Genomic DNA, 24009 nt, shown 5'->3' on the forward strand with positions numbered 1-24009 from the left:
GAGAGACAGACCCCCTGGTGTCTTCTGGAGAGACAGACCCCCTGGTGTCTACTGGAGAGACAGACCCCCTGGTGTCTTCTGGAGAGACAGACCCCCCGGTGTCTTCTGGAGAGACAGACCCTCTGGTGTCTACTGGAGAGACAGATCCCCTGGTGTCTCCTGGAGAGAGAGGTCCCATGTCACCAGGACCAGCTAAGCAGAAGGTATTGCGACCATCACACACACCTGAAAATACATTGTGTTTCTTGACTTTAGACTTAGATTGTTTAGTTACACTGTTGTAACTAATGCAAATTATGTATGGGGAGATTTTCTTTTACTAAGTGCAAATCGTTTTTTATTGTTTAATTGTGCTTGGATTTGACTATTTACTATGATTTTAACAGGGAGCAACGATGGCGGCGGATAAACAGAAGCTCTTGGAAACGCTGGATGATTTGGGAGAGGAAGAGTTCAAGAGGTTCAAGTGGTCCCTGCAGCAGCCTGGCAGCCTGGGACGTTTCCCAGCCATCAAAACCTGCCTGTTGGAGAAAGCAGACAATATGGACACAGTGGATAGGATGGCCCAGACCTACACCAGAGACACTCTGGAGGTGACCAAGAAGATTCTAATGGAGATGAAGAGAACAGATCTAGTGGAGAGATTGTCAAACAGCAGCTCAGAACCCAAAGGTATTGTGATAAATGGTGATATAATATGCTGCAGAGGAGCAGCATGGCTCTGTGATGGCTTTTTAATGGTTTTTAATACAGTGGAGTTCTAAGGCTGCACTTAGCACAATTACATGGACCAGACTTGGAAGCAAAACAAATTAATAGTTGATTTTGTTGTTTTCATAGGATTTGGTGACAGGAAGGACGTCTTATCCTTTAAAGTATATTTTTTTATGTTTCTCCCTGGATCTTATTCTTGTAACTAACTAAGTTATGTTCTCAAAGTTGTAGCTCTTTTTTAAGAGAAAATTAAATTATCTTTCCTCTCTCAATTACCCCCCCCCCCCCAACCACCTTTTGTCATTTAAAGCAGCTACGAGCAACTTTTTCGATTGTTATTAAACAGTATAATTACAATATTGATGCATCACATCTTACCTATAATAGTAGCTGAGACCAACGCCATGTGTATCTGAGATTGCTCCCTTAAGTGATTATTAAGTCTATGTCTGTCTAAACTCGCGTCAATAGGGGGCTCTCTAGAGAGACCGGACCGGGTAACCCGGAAGTGAAACGCGGAAGTGAAACCCGGAAGTGAAACGCAGCTGCCTGCCGACGCCGTTCGCGCTGCCTAGCAACACTAGCATAACATTGTGAACGCCACGCATACTCTCGGGAACATCTCTCGTTATATTCTAACAGGTTTTTGGAAGTTATTTTGTGGTTATGGCCGAAGTGGCTGCTGCAAACCGTTTCATTTCACTTCCTGATCTGCCCTGGCTACAGACAGACTAACACTGGCCGATTCACTCGGGGTTCAAGCGAGACTACTCTGCGTTGGTCTCGTCGACTATTAGAGGTAAGATGTGATGCATTGATATTAAATTTATACTGTTTAATAACAATCGAAAAAGTTGCTCGTAGCTGCTTTAAATGAACACACCATAACCCAATTGCCGTAACATCTTTAAATTCCGTGAACTCAAATGAACCTCGAACTCAAGCTCTCACTATTGCCATATCGCTGCCGCAGCAGCGCCACTGGATGAACTCATTTTTACTCCAAAAATGAACTTTTTTATAAAACCAACCATCCACCAGTAGGTGGCATGGTATGCATGAGAATGGCGCGGCAATTGCTGTGATTGCGTCACGTCCGCCCAGCTCTCATGCCCCTCACTCTCGCTTCATCCAGCCCACTGTGTGGTCGCTCGTATGTTGCTCCTATATTGCTAACTGAAGTTGCATTCTTAGCCGAAGCTAACTCCGTCTAAACAGCCCACCAAACTACAGGCGTTCGGCGGGCGAGACCCAGACAGGCATCGGGGCTCCGAACCTGTCCTCTTCACCTCGGGCGGCGGTTCCAGTTTCATCAAAGTCATTGAAAGCTAAGAGTGTTTTCACCTCCTTTTGTTAGCTCATTCTGTCTGCTAAGTGTTGCTTTGCCGCCGTGCAAATAGCTTCTACTGACTTTATTGACCTTCTCCTCGGCTGAGGAGTTTTCTTCTGAGACTGACAGCTTTGTAGGGCCCGAGTTCAGTTGGGAGCTCTCCTTGGGTCCCATTCCCTTCGTTGGGCACCCCCTGCAAGCGCAAGGCGCCGGGCAGGGGGCCTCCAGGGTGTTCCACGGCGGTTCAGGCCGCCGAGTGGAGTTGCTAGCCCGCCATCGATGGCATACGACGCCCGTCTTCGGTCTCGGGCACAAAAGAGGCCTTCGTCCCCGCAGGCCCCCCGGCCCCTGAAAGCCGCACGGCGTGAGGACCAGCCGACCTGGCGCGTCAGAGTTTGCATGAAGGACTTTCCCCCGGCATGCCTAGCATCTGCGGAGCAGGCCGTGTGACAGGTGGGCGCAACCTCTCACACCCTGCTCCCCCCAAATTCTCCCCCCAACCGCGTTGCTCGCCAAGGGGGCGATACGCTCGGTCCCCAAGGCGGAGGAGCGCTTGGGGTTCTATCACAGGTACCTTGCCGTACCCAAGAAGGATGGTTCCTTGTGTCCGATTCTGGATCTTCGGCGCCTCAACGGGACGCTGAGGAAGTTCCCGTTCCGTATGCTTACCCTTCCCCGCCTTTCAAAGCATTGAGGCCGGGGGATTTCTTTACTTCCGTGGATCTGGAAGGTGTGTTCTTCCATGTCCCCGTGGTTCAGAGGCACAGGAAATACCTGAGGTTCTCCTTCCTGGGAAAAGAGTTCTGCGTCCTGCCGTTTGGCATGTCCTTGAGCCCATGGACCTTCACTGTGTGCTTGGCGATAGCCCTGGCTCCCCTGGGTGGGGCGTGGTGTGCGGAGGCCTCTCGGCGAATGGCCGGTGGGGAGCTCAGGAGCTTCGCCACATAAACGTGGAGCTGGAGCCGATTTGCCTGGCTCTGCTTCACTTCCAACCGCTGATACATGGGCGCCATGTTCTGATCCGTTCAGACAATACGGCAGCGATCGCCCACCTGAACAAACAGGGCGTTGTGCGGTCCGCGGCACTGAACCAGTTAGTGGCGGGGATTCACCTGTGGGCGTATCCCCGTTTCCTTTCGCTGTCAGCGGTTCATGTGCCAGGCCGGCTCAATTTTCGGGGGGCCGACCTGATGTCTCGCGGCAACCCACGTCAGACAGAGTGGTGCCTCCACCCTCAGGCGCACGCTTGGCCCCAGGACGGGCTCTATGCTTCCCCCCAATCCCCCTGATTCGACAGGTGTTGGACAGAGTGAGGGAACAGCACCTGCGGCTCTTTTTTGTGGCCCCCTTTTGGCCCAAGCAGATATGGTTTGCGGACCTGATCTCCTTGGCACAGGGACCGCCCTGGCCGTTGCCGTCACGGGTGGATCTCCTATCCCAGGCGGAGCCTCCCCCAGTGGGTGAAAATTAGCAGCCTGTTTCCTGAACGGGACCATTTGCTAGCCCAGGGCTTGCCCGAAAAAATGTGGTTTGCACTATTCAGAGTGCTAGGGCTACTTTGACACGCTCTCAGTACACGGGTCTGCGCGTTGGTACACGGACAAAGGAGTGGATCCAGTGAACTGTGGTGTGCGGCCCGTAGTGTAAGTCCCCGCAGGCTCTTAAGGTTACGTAGCCGCGATTTCCGCTTGCCTCACGGGAATGGCGAGTCGGCCCGTGGGGGGGGGGGGGGGGGGGGGGGGTCGCGCTTCATGAAGGGAGCGCGTAGGTTGCGCTCACCATCTCGGTGCGTCTTTCCCAAATGGGACTTGGTCACGGTGCTGGACAGGCTCTCGGGTCATCCGGACTCTGTCGATCTGAAGCTTCTGTCTTTGAAGACTGTGCTGCTGCTGGCCTTGTCATGAGGAAAGAGGGTTGGTGACCTGATTGCCCTCTCGGTGCAGCAGTCCTGCATGGTGTTCGCTGGTGATGGATGCAGGGTGACGTTGCGGCCTAACCCTGCTTACCAACCTAGGAATATTACTGCCAGCTTTAGGTTCATGGTCATAGACTTGGCAGCTTTCTGTCCCCCGCCGTTCAGTTCGGACGAGGAGCGACGTTTGCACATGCTGTGTCCCGTAAGGGCGCTCTCGGCCTACGTGGGGGGGACGCGCCCGTTACGCACTTCAAACCAGTTGTTGGTCTGTTTCGGGCAAATAGCCCAGGGTGGACCCCTTTCCAAGGATCGCTTATCACACTGGATAGTGGAGGCTTTGGCATACTATAAGGCACCCCCGGAGGGTATCAAGGTGCATTATACGCGAGGCGTCGCGACATCTTGCGCATTATTGTGCGGTGTATCGTGGAGGACATGTGCGCAGTGGCCTCATGGTCCTCTCATCACACGTTGTTAGGTCCTACAGTTGTGATGTGTCCGGCTCGCTTTTCGTGCGTGCGGTCCTGTCAATTGTTAGGCGGTAGTGCCGTTGTCACTCCGATGCCACATGAGCATGGGCAGTTGCAATGCGTCCGTTGTTAACCTACGCCTCTCAGGGTCGCTCTGAGGAGTGCTCCCTGCAGCAAGGGCGGTTGAAGTTGTCAATAGTGAGAGCTTGAGTTCGAAAAGAAGTAAAACGTTAGGGTTGTGCTACAACCCAGGTTTTACTAGTGAGAATGAGAGCTCTCACTAGCCAGCCTTGCTGCGTCGATGCGTCGATTGCGCAGTGGGCTGGATGAGTTGGAGTGAGGGGCATGAGAGCTGGGCGGACGTGACACAATCACAGCGATTGCTAGTGGGTGCCGTGCCATTCTCATGCATACCATGCCACCTACTGGTGGATGGTTGTTTTTTATAAAAAAGGTCATTTTTGGAGTAAAAATGAAGCACTGCTGTGGCAGCGAAATGGCAATAGTGAGAGCTCTCGTTCTCACTCGTAAAAACTGGTTTGTAGCACAACCCTAATGTTTTATTTGATGAAAAAATCCCACTTGAAAACATTAAATAACAAAATATTAAATGATTAATCTTGCGCACCCACTAGCCTATAGAGGCCGCTCACATACCCCCAAAGGTGCACCACACTTTTGGAATCCCTGCTTTAAGGAATCAGGTTGCATGAAACCTGGTTAGTAATGATAAATTATTCTAAAACAGCTCCCTTATTTATACCCAGTCAGGAGCTGCGTGTCCACCCACCACTAATGAGCTGATTGATTGAATTCATTATGGATAAAAAAGAAAACAAATCCAAGGGATGAACAAGCAAAAGTGGGGACACTTATTTACAGCCTCGTCCCTGGTCTCAAAAACAGGACATACAGTTACACATTACATAGAATGAATAACAGATCAATCAAGAATATAGAAAAACAAGAGAATGCAAGCAATACAAGTTCAGAAAACAAATTAGAGAAACAAGAGAATACAAGCAATACAAATCCAGAAACAAATTAAAGAAAGGCTCCACCCACTACTCTAACTTACTCAGTAGGAATTTTTTCAGAAGGTTCTTAAAACCGATCAAGGAATTTGCAGTGTTAATTTTGTTGGGGATCTTGTTCCATTCCTCTTCCCCGGTGTAGAGGAATGTACTTCTCCCCACCTTGCTTTTTAGATTAGGAAGTTTCAAGTCTGCCACACTAGCTCTCGTGTTCCGGCCATGGGCATCCCGAATAAACTGAAAATACTTATTGAAGTAATTTGGGCATAGGTCATGCAGTATAGACCATGATGAGTTTTAACTGTTGAACTCTACATTCAATGGGGAGCCAATTCAACTCTTTAAAATGAATTGGGCCAATGTGCGTTCTAGGGCTGAGGTTAAGAATAACCCTCATTAATTTGTTTGGATCTTTTGGTTAAACCACTGTACCGTGATATACAGTTGTAGTCATAGTGACATTGGATTAAGGATGTAGCTGTCTCATGGTCTTCTTGTCCAGGAATTTGGATATTCTTGTCAAGTATTTTGTCCGAGTGGATTTTAGCCTCACTCGACATACACTGGTCCAATTGACATCCCAGATACGTTACACAACACTTTTCCTGTAGCTTAATACCATTACGCTACGTTCACACAGGGCACCTACGCCTTGCCATTGCCTCAACCCACGCCTACGCCTACATATCTCGAGCTGGGCGTGAATCTATCACACGCTTTTGCGATCACACTGGACGCCTATTCCACGCTGAACCTGAGCCGAGTTTTTTTGTCACGTGTGGTCCCGAATTATCATGGTTAGGTAAAATAAATCTGATATATTTAATGTGCTATTGATGCTGGATATGTATAACCAGGTCTCCTTCTTGGGTCACTGTTGTCATTGAAAACTGGATGCTGTTGTACTAAGTGAATTAACTTTTCATTGTCCATCTTGCTTCTTCGGTCGCTATTCTCTCTCCTGAAGATTTGTTTACCGACGGGGAGAAAGCCCCACGTGATAGCCACCCGTCAATCACTCTCTTTCTCTCTCTCTCTGCTCAACATGTAGTAACACCATTTTATTTTGAAATTCAGTTGACTTTGCCATTTCCCACGGATATTGTCGTGTTTTTCCTCCATGGCTTGACAGAAAAAGTCTGCCTTCACGCACCTAGTCGGCTTGAAGATAGAACTCACGCCTAAATGATAAAATCGGTGCAGCTCAGGCGAGGCGTGGGTACACGCAAGGTTCATGTTGAGGCGCCCTGTGTACACAGCCTCATTGACTAAAAAGGCGCCTATTTAAAAGCGTGGGTAAAGGCAAGGCGTAGGCAAGGCTTGGGTGCTGTGTGTGAACATAGCCTTACATTCCACCGGGAAATTGGGTTGGTCCCTTAATTCATACCTTGATCCAAAGACAATACATTCAGATTTTCCTAAATGCAGGGATAGCTTATTGTTGCATAACCATGTGGTTACATTATAAAGCTCTTTGGTAAGTGATGATCTAACTGATTCTAAGCACTCTCCGGTTACCATCAAGGTGGAGTCATCTGGTGCAGAAATAAAGGACATGAGCAGGCACATTCCATGTCATTAATGTACAATTGAAATAATAAAGGACCAATTATGCTTCCTTGGGGGACCCCACAGGTGAGGGTTTTGGGCTCAGAGAGTACCCCTCCTACTTCTACTCTTTGGACTCTGTCGGAGAGGTATGACGGTACCCAGTTCAGTGCCTCCCCTTTGAAACCTATTGCCTTCAGTTTACATAGTAAAATTTGGTGATTGACATTGTGTCAAATGCTCTTTGTAAGTCGAGCATTGCCATTCCACAATACTTTCCACGGTCAATGTTTGTTTCTTGATCAAATCTGTTAAGAAGGTCAAACAAGTATCCGTGAGACTGTCTAAAACCTGATTGAAAATCATATAAAATATTAAACTGATTAACATACTTAAAAATCTGCTTGTGAACAGCTCTCTCTAAAATTGTACTTAAAACACTTAAAATAGACACATGCCTGTAGTTACTTTGATAAATTTTACTGCCTTTCTTGTAAAGGGAAGTCACTCTAGCTTTTTTATATTCCTGTGGGACCTTTGATTGGATGATAGACAGATTTACAATGTGTGTGACATATGGAGAAATGACATCTGCAGAATCTCTCAAGAACTTGGCTGGAATGGCAAACCAAGCTTTACTAGGATCCAGACTATTGAGTAGTTTGGTGACTGTTGGGATTGTAACTTGGGAGAGGGAGAACTGCTCCCCAATAATCCCTTTGAATTTATAGTACTGTTTCACTGCAGGTTCACCAAAGTCCTTTGTATTAGCAGGAAGCTTTTGCACTAAGTCACTTGCTATTGTTGTAAAAAAAAACGGATTAAAACTGTCAGCAACTGTAGCCTTGTCAAAGCTTAGGAAGCCATTAATATTCAGGCCTATACTACCTTGTTTAATTTTGGGTTTATCTTTGGTCCCTAATAATCCAGGAGGGAGTTGGGAATGTCTAAATTATTAATGTGTAAAATAACTCATTGATTCCATCTGTTGTTTGTTCTTTCAGAAACTTGTGATGCTGTGTGTCAACAACACAAACTCCTCCAACTAGATACGTTGCAGTATCTGTTTGAGGGGACAGGCGGAATCCAAACACTTCTGAACCAGATGTTCACAATGCTTTACCTCACAATGGGAAAGAGTAGAGAGGTCAATTATGAACATGAAGTCAGACAGATTGAAGAAGCATCCCGGAAACCTCAGAGATCAGAAACAACACTAACATGTGAAGACATCTTTAAACCCTTACCTGGAAGAGATAAACGAACCAGAGCAGTGATGACAATGGGAGTGGCTGGCATTGGGAAAACAGTCTTAACACAAAAGTTCACCCTGGACTGGGCTGAAGACAAAGCCAACCAGGATATCAAGTTCATATTTCTCTTCACTTTCCGAGAGCTGAATCTGCAGAGAAATAAAAACAAAAACTATAGCTTGGTGGAACTTATTCATCTCTTCTTTCCTGCGATCAAAGAAGCAGGAATCTGCAGTTTTGACAAGTTCCAGGTTCTGTTCATCTTTGACGGTCTGGATGAGTGTCGACCTCCTCTGGACTTCCAGAACAACGAGATCGTGACTGATGTCACAGAGTCGACCTCAGTGGATGTGCTGCTGACAAACCTCATCAGGGGGAAACTGCTTCCCCTTGCTCGCCTCTGGATGACCACACGACCTGGAGCAGCCAATCAGATCCCTCCTAAGTGCTTTGACATGGTGACGGAGGTGAGAGGGTTCACTGACCCACAGAAGGAAGAGTACTTCAAGAAGAGATTCAGTGATGTGAAGAAATTCACGAAAGAGCAGGCCAGCAGAATCATCTCCCACATCAAGGCTTCACGTACCCTCCACATCATGTGCTACATCCCAGTCTTCTGCTGGATCACTGCTATGGTTCTGGAAACATGCTGGACAGGAAATATGCCCAAGACCCTGACTGAGATGTACATCCAATTCCTGGTGATTCAGTCCAAATGGGGGAATGTCAAGTACTATGGGAGAGCTGAGACAGATGCACACTGGACTAAAGAGACCAGCAAGATGATTCTCTCTCTGGCAAAAGTGGCTTCTGAGCAGCTGAAGAAAGGCAACCTGATCTTCTATGCAGCCGACCTGAAAGAGTGTGACATTGATACCAAAGCAGCATCAGTGTACTCAGGAGTGTTCACACAGCTCTTTAAAGAGGAGAAGTGTGGGCTGTACGAGGAGGACATGGTGTATTCTTTTGTCCATCTGACCATTCAGGAGTTTCTGGCTGCTGTCTACATGTTCCACTGTCACACAAACATGGATGACAGTGGACAATCCCTCGATGTCTTCCTGCAGACAGCCATGCACAAATCCATGGAGAGTGAAAATGGCCACCTGGACCTCTTTGTCCGCTTCCTTCATGGCCTCTCACTAGAGTCCAGCCAGAAACCCCTACGAGGCTTGCTGGGTCAGACAGAGAGCAGACCAGACAGCATCCAGAGAGCCATCAGCAACCTGAAGGAGTTGGCCATCTCCAATACCTCTCCTGACAGAAGCATCAACATCTTCCACTGTTTGGTGGAGATGAATAACAAGTCAGTACATAAGCAGATCCTACAGTTCCTGAAGTCAGATAACAGATCAGTGGATGAAGAGGATGAATTTGAAGAGGTTGAACTCTCTGAGATCCACTGCTCAGCTTTGGCCTACATGCTAGAGATGTCAGAGGAAGTTCTGGATGTGTTGGACCTGGAGGCCTACAACATATCACAGGAGGGACAACTGAGACTGATCCCAGCTGTGAGGAACTGCAGGAAGGCTCGGTTAGTCCTGATGTGATTGTGAATACCAACAGTGTCGATTTTTTCCCAAAGGGCCATACTGTCTTACATAAAGTAACCAAAGAGCCGCACATTGGACATTATACATGCCAACACTCCTTATTTTCGCAAGAGTCCCCCTATTTTTAACCCTCTCTCCCACTGTCATTGGGAATTTTTTCCTGTTAATTCCCCAATATTATATACATAATGATACAAATCTAATGATTGTAGCAGATGGGATTTACTAACACAATTCTGCCTTTTATTGAGTTTTTGGGTGTTGTTTTGTTTTTCTTTGAGAATGTTGGGGGCCGGATTGAGATGGTCCAGGGGCCGGCCCCTGGGGCCGAATTTTGCCCATGTGTGGTGTAGACTGAAATGTATAGGGTTGTCACGATACTAGAATTCCTAACTTCGACACTGATACCAAGGAAAATATCGATAACAGAGGTTTTCAAAGTGGGAGGGGCCCTCCCCAGGGGCCTCCAAGCAGTTTCACTTTCCCACAGTCAGAACTAATAAATGCCATCAGACAGACATTTACAGTATTTATGTATTTGGTGTAGTATGTCAACCAGCAATATCAGGCCTTTGGCTTAACTGTTATGGAATCAAATAACATAATCATGATTCAATACAGGCATCCAGGAATTGAGCGAGGGGGGCTCCTTATTCCAAGCTTTGTCTGGGGGGAGGCCCACAGTCTCAGACTTTGAAAACCCACTGCTTGACACCATTTTTGATATGGGGGGGGGGGGGGGGGGGTGCATCGCTGATGCACGTGCAACTGGTCGTTAAAAAGATCAAAGAGAAAAGACGAGAGCTCACTAAAATATGCCGACAACGCGGAAACTGGTAATCCATTAAAGTTGCTGGTGAATTTGGTCACATTTTCAACACAGATTTGAGACAAAGAAGATACAGGCGAAGGACATCATAACCATGGATGAAATTGCGTTGTGGTTTGACTCGGCTCGACGGGGGCACGGTGGCGCAGTGGTAGTGCTGTCGCCTCACAGCTAGAAGGTCCTGAGTTCGATTCCCACCTGGGACGCTGTGAGCGCTGAAAGAGTGCGTGCCCGTCCGCATGCCCACCGCCCAGGTGGGGTCGTCAAAAGGGCCCCCTGGGGGTTTCCTTCATATCGGAACCCCTCACAAAAAACATGCAATATCCTGGTCGCTGAAGTGGTGCCTCCTCTGGTCGTTTGGGGCGCCTGTTCAGAGGGAGGGGAACTCATTGGAATAGTGTGATCCTCCCACGTGCTATGTCCTACCGGTGAAGCTTCCCCTGTCAGGTGAAAAGAAGTGGCTGGCTACTGCCCATGTCTCAGAGGAAGCATGGATCCAGTTTCAGCAGAGGGCAGAGAGTGAAGCAGCAACCAGGATAAATAAATTAAATTAGCAGTAATGGGCGATAAAAATGGGATAAAAAAAATCTCTGGGAAAAAAGGAAAAAAAAAGACATGCTTGGCTCAACTACAGTAAATGCGAGAGTGGCGGGGTTTGATTGATGCACTCTTTAAAGTGGAAATTCGTTCCCCCGCAACACATTTTGGTTCTGAGCTTTTTCTTTTAGTTTCTGATGATTTTTCTACATCAAATCCCTCAGGTTTGGTCCAATGATTTGTTTGAGAATTGTATAGATTTTTCCCCCTGCCAGCGTTCTCATCAATATGCGCAGCTCAGCAGCATGGAACAATTAACCTGCCTTCACATGATGAGTGATCTTCTCTTCCCTCACCGTGAGGTAGAGAATTTTGCCTACTAATGTCAACATCGTTTGAGCATAAAATAGCCTAACCTACTTACTCATAAACTGTAGGTACGGAGCATTCTCCCTGGCGCCTCTGTTGCAGTCATGGATTGCATAGGCTACTTTTTTTTTACTTTAATTTAAACCTTTCCCCTTTGTATTGCTGTGTGAGGTGGTTTCCCCTGTAATTTACTTTAATGAGAGCTGAGCTTTGATCCGTCTTCCCGCGGGTACCCTTTCAGACAGACGTTGATTCGGGGCTATGACTACCTTCACCGGTGGAACGAAAGGCGTAACAAAATGATCCACCACTCCGCATTTGTGACTTTCACACAGGAGGCAAGTCTTAATAATCCCACAACATTCACAGCTTTCACAGACTGTGTGAAAGGGGCTTGAGAGAACACAGCAGTTTAACCCTGCTCTAGTCATCAGCCTATAGAGCAATTTGGAGTGGACGTCACAGGGTTATGTCACTGCAGTTGTGCACCCATCGCGGTACCAGAAAATCTGAGGGAACAAGTGAAACCGAAACTAGAGAGATCCCCGGAATAAGGGAAAAAGACGTCTTGTGCCGTATAGGCGCTGGGCTTTCCAACTAGGAATATGAAGATGTCCGGCACCGAACTTTGGCGATGTAGTTTGATCCAAGACCAATCCTGACAGCGAGTACTGGTCAGGAAACCTCACCCCATCGAAAGAGTTACAGTAGCTTATTTGTGTAAGATAACCTGTCTGTTGCTGGCAAACCTTTGAAATACGTGAAGGCATCCAGGTCTTCCATATTTCTATGACCGCTGAATCGTTAGCTGTCACTTTCTGCAACCAGTTCGGCTAGGCCCACAAAATGCATAATCACTGTTTGCAAACATACGATGTCTGTAACAACACAGCAGATTACCCCTGGTTCAATTTTATATTCCATCACTGACCAGATCGGTTGTTTCTTGAGTTTCATTCTTTAGTCGAGTTCAACTTTTTATTGGTCTAATATCTATGAAAGATCCCTCTAGTCTTCTCCTGCCTTCAGCTCATGTGAGAAATATCAGAATTACAGAGAGTGACATGAACGAGCCGACAAACAGGAAAATATGACTTGGAAAGTTGTAATTTAATGTGGTAGGCTGTAAACCATAAAATTAACTAAACCCAAACAAAATCTGTGTCTAATGGTGTCAGGCGGAACTGTGTTACCAGAATTTGAACCAAACTGCCTCAATTATTCTAGTTATCATCATTAGTAGTAGTAGTAGTAGTAGTAGTAGTAGTAGTAGTATTTATTTGTCCTTTCGGAAAGTTGTCCTGCATCTGTAGCAGTCAGACAAAACACAGCAAAAGACAAGACAATACAGTACAGACAAGATACAATACAATACAGTACAACACAATGCGACGACAATACATCAAACAATAACAACGGATATGATCACAAAGTGCTTCACACCAACCCCACCCCAGTGAAAAATAAGTAAATAAATAAATTACAAGAGCTCATGTGTTCAGAGCTTATTAAGCAGACCAATACTGGATGGTATGAAAGCTCTTTGGGCACGGGAGGTCCGCAAAGGCGGTACCCTGTACCTCCATCCTGATGGCAACAGTTTATATTCAGCACTGAGAGGGTGTGATGTGTCACTAAGGATTGCCCTCCCCTTCCTGATTACACGAGACTCACAGAGCCGCGTCATGCTAAGTTGTTGTTGGCCTACAATCTTGCTAGACATATTAACAATCTTATTTAGTTTGTTCTTGTTAGCGATTGACAATGAGAAAAACCAAGCAATAAAACAAAAACTGAGGATACTCTCTATAAATGAGCGATAGAAAAGAATCATTATATCTTTGTCCACTCCGAACTGTCAAAGCTTCCGTAGGAAGTAGAGTCGTTGTAATCCCTTCCTGTAGATGACACCTGTGTTTGAATCCCATGTCAATTTTCTATCGATTACTGTCCCCAGATATTTATATTCATCTACGACTTCAATACAGTCACCACCAATGACTGTCTGTTGATGTGTCCCTCCTTTTGTTCTGAAATCAAAAATAATTTCCTTAGTTTTTTTGGTGTTTAACTGTAGGAAGCTAGCATGACACCAATTTACAAACTCATCCACACATTTACGGTATTTCATTTCATCATTATTCGTGATCAGACCAACAATCACTGTATCGTCAGCAAATTTAACATTGAAAACATCAGTTGAGTTGAGGTTACATAATGTTAGTGTAAAGAATAAAAAGCACTGCTGAGATGACACTCCCTTGTGGGGCCCCAGTGTTGGTGATGATAGGGGAGGACACTGCATAATTTACTCTAACAGACTGTGATCTATCAGTCAAAAAAGACTCAACCCATTTGATAATGTGGCTGTTTACCCCTAGCTGTGACAGCCTTTCCATTAAAATATGCGGTCTTATAGTATTAAACGCAGACGAAAAGTCCAAAAACATGGCACGAGCGTAACATTTTGGTTGATCAAGATGAGAGTGGATTCTGTGTAAAACATAAAGGAGAGCATCTTCTGTGCTCCTGCCTCTAGTGTATGCAAATTGTAGTAGTAGTAGTTGTTGTAAATGCTTTATAAGTTTTACTTAGTCTCAGCTCTGTTTTGATATTTTACATTTGGCTAAATCTGTAAACAGAGTTTCCAACTTTGAACGCTCAGAGACCTCAGCTCTCAAGTCCTGGTCTCAGCTCTGAAGTCCATCTCCTCCTTTATCCTTTATTCAGATTGGTGTACTGCAACTTGTCAGAGACTGACTGTGAAGTTGTGGCCTCAGCTCTGAAGTCCAACCCCTCCCATCTGACAGAGCTGGACCTGAGTCACAGCAACCTGATTCTGGAGCTGAGTGTGGATTCAAAATGGAAGCTGCATTCAGGAGTGAAGCTTCTCTCTGCTGGACTGGAGAGTCCACACTGCAGACTGGAGACTCTCAGGTCAGACATCATATTTAATAATGTGCTGATGAGATTTCAATATTGTACTTTGAGGGCATCTGAAGTTGTTCCATCTGAAATCAGACAGGATGTGGTTTTAGAGGCTTAGATCTCAGATGTTGCTCATGTTGTTTTCACCAGAGGTGGAAAGTGGAAAGAGTACTGATAAATCCTACTCAAGTACAAATAAATAGTGTTACTTTAGTGAAGATTAACTCAAGAAGTACAAGTTAATCAAAAGTAGCCTATTTAAAAGTACTAGAGTAAAAGTACATTTGTGTTACTTTAAAAATGTTTTATTTATTTATTTATTTGCGGGACAACGCACATTAATGAACATTCTCCTTTATATAAAAGGGAGCAAGTGGGCAATGTTTGTTTCTATTTTTGCCCCACTGATGATGTCACAATGTCTATGACATCAGTGATGTCATCAGTGACATCATTATTGACCAAATCATCATTATGACATCACTGATGTTGTCATGCACTGATGTGATAGGCATTGTGACATCATCAGTGACAGTGATGTCACGAGTAATGCGAAGTTGGGCAATTGTGCACTGCACATGCCAATAGAGCAGGCGAGGCCACAGAGCAGCAGAGCTGCAGGCGAGGCAGCATCATCAGTGCCAGCATTATTGACCAAAATCATCTTATGACATCGCTGATGATGTCAGGGGCACTGATGATGTCATAGGCATTGTGACATCATCAGTGACAGTGATGTCATCAGTGATGAGAAGTTCAGCGATTGTGCACTTGTCCCTGCAAGCTCTGCCATTGTCTCCGACCGGCTCCGACTGACCAGCTCCGCTCCCTGCGTGTCAAATCCCTCAATCTTAAGTTTTGTGTCGGGTTAGTTTAGTTGTTACACATCCCGGGTTGACCGATTCTGCCCTCCATTGACTTCCATTCAAAAGTGCTATATTTGGCCATTTTTCAAAAGTAATTTATTCCCTGATGTTAAGCATCCATCCTGGAGGGAAGGCTTCAAATTATAGTTTTTACTGTGTTTGAGTATTTCCCCCCAATTTGACCAGTTATGGCACAACAATAAATTTCATGCAGTTTACATGAAATGTAATGGGTTACATTTGATTACCTTAGAACAGTGGTTCTCAAATGGGGGTCCGCGGACCCCCAGGGGTCCGTGGCACTTTGCCAGGGGGTCCGCGAAAAGTTTTCAAGTAATTTTATTTTTTATTTTTATTAAAAAATAAAATGCTACATGTTACTTATTCCTTCTCAAACTACTTCCTACATGGTGCTAGTCTATCAAAATATCTTGGCTGTCATTGATTGTGTTGCATAGTGGTTTTCTGTACTGTTGACAAATTGTGATATTGTAAGTCGCTTTGGACAAAATAAAAGTGTCTGCTAAATGACGTAATGTATATGTAATGTAATATATATAAAAATATATATATATATTTTTTGCAAAATCTTCATAGTTCAACGAAAATAGTTTATGCTTTAAATCTAAAATGGTTCATGGATTACATTCTAATAACAAACCTATCAAATTAAAAGTCAAGCACGTTACCGTGGAAACAATTAAGCTTAGCCCAAAATCACAAATCAGAATGAGGGGGTCCCCCGGTATATTTTCTATCTTGTAAGGGGTCCTTGGCTGAAAAACATTTGAGAACCTCTGCCTTAGAATACATTATTATGTGATTATACATATGATTAGAACACGCTATTATGCGATAAGCTTCTAACTTTGATGGGTTCGAGGTTAGGGGGGGGGCGACCGTACCAGTTCCGACACAACCCTGCAGTGTTCGCCCGTCTATTTTGATGACAAATAACCTTATTTTGGGCTCAACGTCCTAAAAATAAGCTGCTGGTGAAAACAGGTGATGACGTCAGTGACAGACATTATGGTTGTCTAACGACTGATGTATGCTATTCAGATAATAATAATTACTGTATGAGTTACAGTGAATAGTTGGCATTAGCGTCTGGCATTAGCTAGCTGTTAGCCTGTGAATGTTAGTTACATGGCAGTAAAACGCCACTGAATGACCAGTTTGATATAACTGTCAAGCAGTTTGATTCACACTCTTTCCATAACTTTGATATATACTGGCTGGTTGTTGATATTTATAACAATATTGTGGCCTCTGGCAAACATTTTGCAGAGGTAGTCAGCCATACTCTTTCCAGTCTACCACCTAGACTGTGTTGGCCTGGAAGAAAGACAAAGATCGTATATTGAATGCAGGAGCGAGGCTCTTTTCCTTTTTTGGACAACAGCGCTACAGCCATGATGTTGCAGTGGAACAAAGTATAAGCCTTTGGTTCTAATATATGATCTTTGGCTCAAATGATGACGTGTGTTATAACAGCACGCGCTCATGTACGTTTTCATAGAACATCAATGGTGTACAGGTATGAAAAACTGACTATAGGGGGGGGGGCTTTAAGTGTTATGGTGGTGCTAGTCTCGCTTACCGGACTCTCCCAGCAAAGGGGCGAGGTGAGTCTGGCTGGGGACGCTTTCTATTGTGGACTAGAGGGGGGAAAAGCTGTTTACAGCCATCCACCGAACGTACCATGTGCAGGCTGCTTCATTGCATAATCCACATCAATCGTTTTCAGCGTGTAGCAATGAGCTAGCAACTAGCACTGCTGTTGTTATTGTTTCAAAGGCAGCGGCGCAGGCATTTGAGGTCAGCAGATTCGACACGTACAGCAGCAGGCATACAGATTCGACACGGGGGCTTGGAAAGGAAATCCAAATATGTTCGCAGCCGCAGTCAGAGCGGGTCGGAGCCAATGCAGTGCTTGCAGGGAGCGAAATGGGATTTCCATCCGGCACCGACTGAAATGGTCGCCACCAATGAGAGAGGTAAAGGCTGCTTTATGCTCACCATGCCGTGAAGGGCGCGGGGGTGGAGCGAGGGCCGGGCGCGTCAAATGACGTAAATTTGTTAAGCGTGGTTATTCGCTACCTCCATAGGGCGGCCACCGTGTGCCTGATTTTTTTTCTCACAGCGCGACCTCCGCACAGCTTCTCTCCAAACATGGCCGCTTTCAAGCCACTGAGCCCTGAACACTGAGCTGTGTTTTCCCCACATTTCTTGACCCATGTGGTAGGCTATAAACTTTGATTTGCAACTGTTCGTTTTTAGTCATTTCACCAAGTAAATGTGTTGTGTTGAGAGCATGATTGAGAGAGTTTAAAAGCAGCACAGAGTAGGCTATCAGGGCTGAGAACTGAAACGGCTTTCTGTAAAAACAAGTTTGGTGATTAATTAATGTGCTGATGTACGGTCGTGGTCGTTTTGAGAGTGAAAGCGCACTCAGTACTGCACATAATAACGTTTCATTGCGACTTTTCACGGGCTGTTCTCACTATTACCATTGTACAATACATGCTGATCACTTGGCTGATCACTTCTGAGTATAATAGCATCTGCCCCAGCGCAAGGTCCGCACGGTGAATCGCGGAGCTCCACCCCCACGGAGCTTGCTTGAGTATAATGAGCCCTTCAGTCCACCATGCTGCTTCCCCCCAATCAGACTATGGTGGTGCTAACTACCAATATGTTAGTTTGTGTAGCTTGTTAAATAAATGTCTACCTCCAGCCTAGCAAGGGTTAATTTAGGAACAAGTCGAGGTTAATTTAGGATCAAGTTATTGTTGTCAGGATTAAGTTCCCCATCCGACTCAGATTCTGCTTTTTACCATTACTGTCAGAGAAACTACCATCTGAAAATGGTGTCCAATGTTGTAAAAAGACTCTATAAGGCTGACAAGATGCTGTCAGTGTCGATTGTTGTAATATTTCAGGGATATTTTATCTTATACCTGTAGCTATTTTGCTTTATTCTTTATTCAGATTGAGTGGCTGCAACTTGTCAGAGGCGTACATTGAAGTCCTGGGCTCAGCTCTAAAGTCCAACCCGTCCCATCTGAGAGAGCTGGACCTGAGTGGATGCAGGTTGTCAGAGTCTGACTGTGAAGTCCTGGTCTCAGCTCTGAAGTCCCCCCTGTCGTGTCTGAGAGAGCTGGACCTGAGTAACAACAACTTACAGGATTCTGGAGTGAAGCTGCTCTCTGCTGAGCTGGAGAGTCAACACTTCAGACTGGAGACTCTCAGGTAAAATCAGTTTACAGTTTTTCTCAGCTGATTTGACACATTTCTCCAAACTAAGGTCTGTTCTCTCAAAGAAGGATTCCTGAATTTGCAAAGGTCGCTGTGCAGGTTTTCCACAAGGATTTGAGTTTTATTGATTCAACTTCATATACACAGCACTGAAGCTCAGTGACAGAGATGATCAATCATGCTCTGATATCTTGCTATTAGGTTACCACACCTCTCTCTGTTCCTCTCAGCCATAATTCAATGTCACATCTCCAGCTGCTTCGAAATAGAGCAGCTAGATATTAACCAGTGGGAATGTGACATCATCATCTCCCAGTTTTAACACCTGTCCTCTGGTTACCAGTTAGATAGATAATTCATATTAAAATGTCACTGAACACATTTAAAGCAGGCTAGTTTTGTTCCTGAATTACACTGTGAAGCGCTTAGTTCCCTGTGAGCTGAGGGCCAGCTGAGATCTTCAGGTCCTCCCAACTTTCCCTCAGACTCAACACTGAAAGTGGGTTCACTTTGAGGCTGCAGATTCACTATCATCTTTAAAACTCTGTAAAACACACATTTATTGACTTGCTTTTGTGCCATTTTGTGTAATCTGTTTGGTCCCTTCTTCATCTTCTTTCTCATATTTGTATTTATATTATTATTTAAATGATGTTGTTTTTAAAGTGTTTCCTAAGTTATACCCACTTTATGTATGTATGTATTTATTGCATGGCCTGTTGTGCAGCGTAACAGTGCATGCACCATTTGGTGGATTTATCCAGTTTTAACCAGTTTCCCTGTCAGTGTTAGTGCTCCATTCAGCTCAGTATACAGCACCATGCAAACACACTGGGACCTGCTCTAGACCAGGGCCTCATCAATACAGCCTGTCAGTAGAAATAATACAATACAGACATTAAATATAAGGGTTAGTTAACCTCATCAATACAGTCTGTCAGTAGAAATAATGCAATAAAACATTAATTATAAGGGTTCATTAACCTCATCAATACAGTCTGTCAGTAGAAATAATACAATAATGACATTAAATATAAGGTTAGTTAGCTTCATCAATACAGTCTGACAGTAGAAGTAATACAGTAATGACATTAAATATAAGGGTTAGTTAGCTTCATCAATACAGTCTGTGAGTAGAAATAATACATTATTGACATTAAATATAGTTAATGTCATCAATACAGTCTGTCAGTAGAAATAATACAATATTGACATTAAATATAAGAGTTAGTTAACCTCATCAATACAGTCTGTCAGGAGAAATAATACATTATTGACATTAAATATAGTTAACGTCATCAATACCGTCTGTCAGTAGAAGTTATACAGTAATGACATTAAATATAAGGGTTAGTTAGCTTCATCAATACAGTCTGTCAGTAGAAATAATACAATATTCACATTAAATATAAGAGTTAGTTAACCTCATCAATACAGTCTGTCAGGAGAAATAATACATTATTGACATTAAATATAGTTAACCTCATCAATACCGTCTGTCAGTAGAAATAATACAATAATGAGATTAAATATAAGGTCAGTTAGCCTCAATGATACAGTCTGTCAGTAGAAATAATACAATAATGAGATTAAAGCCCCCCTCCAGTGTATTTTGTCATTTGTAAGATAGTTAATGTGTTGGTGAGTCATGACCTGGTCTGTTGATTAGCCACACTGTTAGCCACTGTATTTATTTTGTGCTCAAAGTCCAAAAAATAAGCTGTTGGTGAACGGTGATGAGGTCAGACATTATAGTGGTCTGAAGACTGACACATGATAGACAGATAATACAGTACAGTATACAGTAAATAGCTAGTATTAGCCTCTGGCATTATAGCTAGCTGTTAGCTATGTTAGTCAATTAGCCTCATTATACAGTCTGTCAGTAGAAATAATACAATACTGACATAAAATATAAAATATATATAAGTATATAACAGAATAACATTTACACATGTCTTCTTGTCCTTCAGGCTGAGTGTCTGCCAGCTCTCAGAGAAAAGCTGTGAAGCTCTGGCCTCAGTTCTCAGCTCCCAGTCGTCTAGTCTGACAGAGCTGGACCTGAATAACAACGACCTACAAGATTTAGGGCTGACGATGCTCTCGGCTGGACTTGGGAGTCCACACTGTAGACTGGAGACTCTCAGGTCAGGATCACTGTTACTGTTCAACAGACCCAGGGCTTAAAATTCACTTTGTAAACTAGGGGGGAATTCCCCCCTTATGTTCTTCAGATAGGGGGGATTTATAGATTTTCGGGGGGATCTATAGACTTTAAGGGGGATTTTTTTCAGGCAATATAACCGACAAATACCTGCTTCTCCTGTCCAATAAGCGATAATACTGTAATTTCACATTTTTGTATTTAAAAAAGGAAGTAGTTTATGCACACCTGAGTCTAAATTACTATGGCTTTTGTCATTTTTTCTGCAGACTAAGCCATAGGCTTTTGGTTCTATGAAAGCCTTTATTTTTTGTATTGAGTGATACACTTTACTAAAACACTAATATCATATTATCAGAAGTGTTGTTTTGTGTTCACAATAGTGATGTCAGTTAGATTTTGTTAGGTCAGAGCTATGGAATATTAAATTAAATCATCCATCTTTGCTCACTACATCTGCCTTTCTTACTGTCATTACTGGCAACTAAACCTGTTCGAATTTTGCATTGGGGAGAGTTCTATTGAAGTGACTATAAACCATCTGTGTGTCATTTCACTTTAAATGCTTCCACCAAATTTTCATGGCTGCTTTATGAGAAATGTAATTTGAGTGGCGACAACAACGTTGACATCACTGGCACTCGGCATAAGGAGGATTAACGTTTTAACGTCCTAATAAAGAAAAAAACATTGCATGGATGCAACTGGGACGTATCCTCAGTGATGTACCCTGGGGTCATAGGATGTTTCGGGTCTCGCAACATCATACACCCTCGCCTAGGTGACCCAGCCGGGGCTGGCCAAGCCCCAACTTACGTCCCAGTAGCTACGCACGGTCAGCCCTCTAGGAAGGGTCGAAGGTGGTCACGTGGTCAGGGCCACTCAATCCGCTGCTCCGGAACTACTCTGCCGGGACCGGGGGAGGGGGAGGGCTCTGGTACATAGAGGGACCGGGCTCTGTGCGTTGCCACCCGGCCGGGCTCCTCCCTCGTCTCTCCAGGTCTAGGACCTGTGCGCTGTACCAGACTCCCCCGCTCCAAACATCTCATTCCGAGGTGATGGCATCTTGGTGGATACCATGCAGTACCAGTACTTGGTGGCACTGCAGACTCCACTTGCGGCTTGAATGGCCCTCCTAAAAGGCCTCTCGTGGATTGTTGGGCTTCTTCCTCACGGAAGACGCAGGCTGGGGAGCTAACCCATACTGCTACCCGGGTGCCGTCCCTGTTCCGGCTGTCAACTGACTCTCCAGTAGTCACTAGTCTTTCCTGGTTGTCACGTAGTCTATTCCTATGAGTCACTGGCTAAGCCAGGCTAACTAATAAAGAAAGAAACATTGCATGGATGCAACTGGGACGTCTCCTCAGTGATGTACCGTGGGGTCATAGGATGTTTCGTGTCTCGCAACATCATACACCCTCGCCCAGGTGACCCAGCCGGGGCTGGCCAAGCCCCAACTTACGTCCCAGTAGCTACGCACGGTCAGCCCTCTAGGAAGGGTCGAAGGTGGTCACGTGGTCAGGGCCACTCAATCCGCTGCTCCGGAACTACTCTGCCGGGACCGGTGGAGGGGGAGGGCTCTGGTACGTAGAGGGACCGGGCTCGTGGGTTGCCACCCGGCTGGGCTCCTCCCTCCTTATCGATATCAAATTCTTCATCGTCAATAACGTAACACTAAACATCACTGACAGTGATGTTACTCTGTGTTGACGTTTCAACTAGAAGTGCCTTGTTGTTCGACTTGTCCTGTTTGTTTTTTCTGAGCAGGTCCCCCTTCTGAGGACGTAGTTTTCCTTTTTAGCCAGCGATCTATCATGTTTGCAAGCAGCTGTATCCACCGAGAAATCAGCAGAAGAGCGTTGATGTCGAGAGCGGACTGAGGGATGCGATATTTTTTCCCCCATGATGGCGAAGGCATGAAAAAAGAAAATGTCGAGAGAGTGCCAACATGTTGCTGGCTGTGGTGAATGCAGTGAGCGCGACTGAGGAAAAAAGTAAAAAAGTGGTCCGATTTGGAGATGGAGGGGAAAAAGAGGATTTGGTCTGATATTCAGAATGTCATGTGTATTAGGTATAACATTGCACCTTAAAAAATCATGTATTAATCACTGTATTCACTTCTCAGTCAGCGGTGTGCCTCTCCTCTCCTCCTCTCGCTGCTGGAAATGCGCACAGACACAGGCAACCTGCCTGTGATTAACCATGGATTCTCTGCTTAATTCTTAACCGATTTCTGCCATTAAAAATGATCTGTAATCTGTCGCCTGCTCGCTAATTATGTGCGTCAATATGTTCTTATCACCATTCAATCAAAGAGTACAACTTGAAGTGTAAATGTCGCATTTTGACACTCACATGCATCCCATCGCGATCACGTCCATAACCTGACATCACCGACATGTTATTTGATAGCCTATTTCTTCCTTCTTTTTATTACATTGACATGCAGTTTTGTGGATAAAGCAGCAGCATCTCGCTACAAGTCCGAGAACACAGGAAATGATCCTCTATGTACTTTCATAGGCTATGGCGTATCAGCATGTTGTCTATTGGGCTAATTTTAAGAATGGATTTAAATCTGTTTTTGCAAATGAACTATTCATATAGACAGGAAATAAATACATACATACCGTAAATGACCATTAACAGCCCATTCATGACCACATGGATTTAAATCATTAATCACAAAGATAAAAAGAAGAAGAGAAGATTCCAGTGTTGACTGGTAGAATAATGATTGTTCCAAGTTCTAAATATTTCCAATGACTTGAGGCTGAGAGAGGTGTGAACGGCAAAAAACAGACTCTATTGTCATGGGAGATATAATTCAAAACATATTTTTTACAACCCATAGGCTACATATCCTTCCCAAACACATTCACTGCAAACAACAATTATCTCCGCTTGTCACAACAGATGCAAAGCAATTTTCCAACAGGACAAATTAACTAACCAACAGAGGGGAACAGCGCACTCCAGTTGGACAGCAGTCTGGCATTTCAGCTTTGGAATGTAGTTTGTGTAGGATAAGGTGTGCCTGTGCACACTTCTCACTGACTTCTCTTTGCCACTAAACCACTGGGGGCGCTGGAGTTAAAGAAGTGTCAGGGTTGGTGCAGATTATTTGCATAAGTTGTCTTGTTTACTTTTTAACCGTTTTGTTGTTTACATAACTACGTCTGTGTTGGATACCTTTGCAAGACGATATCATACTGGGTGGTGAAACACGGATTGGATA

The 24009-nt window shown here is 44.7% G+C and overlaps 1 protein-coding gene across 1 annotated transcript; it reads left to right on the forward strand.

The window, feature by feature from the left end:
- The first annotated feature begins 108 nt into the window (after positions 1–108).
- LOC310791914 (NLR family CARD domain-containing protein 3-like) lies at positions 109–23000 on the forward strand. Its single transcript, XM_083653596.1, has 7 exons — positions 109–203; positions 387–672; positions 8016–9798; positions 14283–14489; positions 18341–18601; positions 20581–20754; positions 22897–23000. The coding sequence occupies exons 1-7, from the start codon at positions 177–179 to the stop codon at positions 22988–22990; spliced, it is 2832 nt and encodes a 943-aa protein (XP_083509722.1). The 5' UTR covers positions 109–176; the 3' UTR covers positions 22991–23000.
- The last annotated feature ends 1009 nt before the right edge of the window (positions 23001–24009 follow it).

Source organism: Poromitra crassiceps (assembly GCF_964638095.1).
Source record: "Poromitra crassiceps genome assembly, chromosome: 17".
NCBI lineage: Eukaryota > Metazoa > Chordata > Actinopteri > Beryciformes > Melamphaidae > Poromitra > Poromitra crassiceps.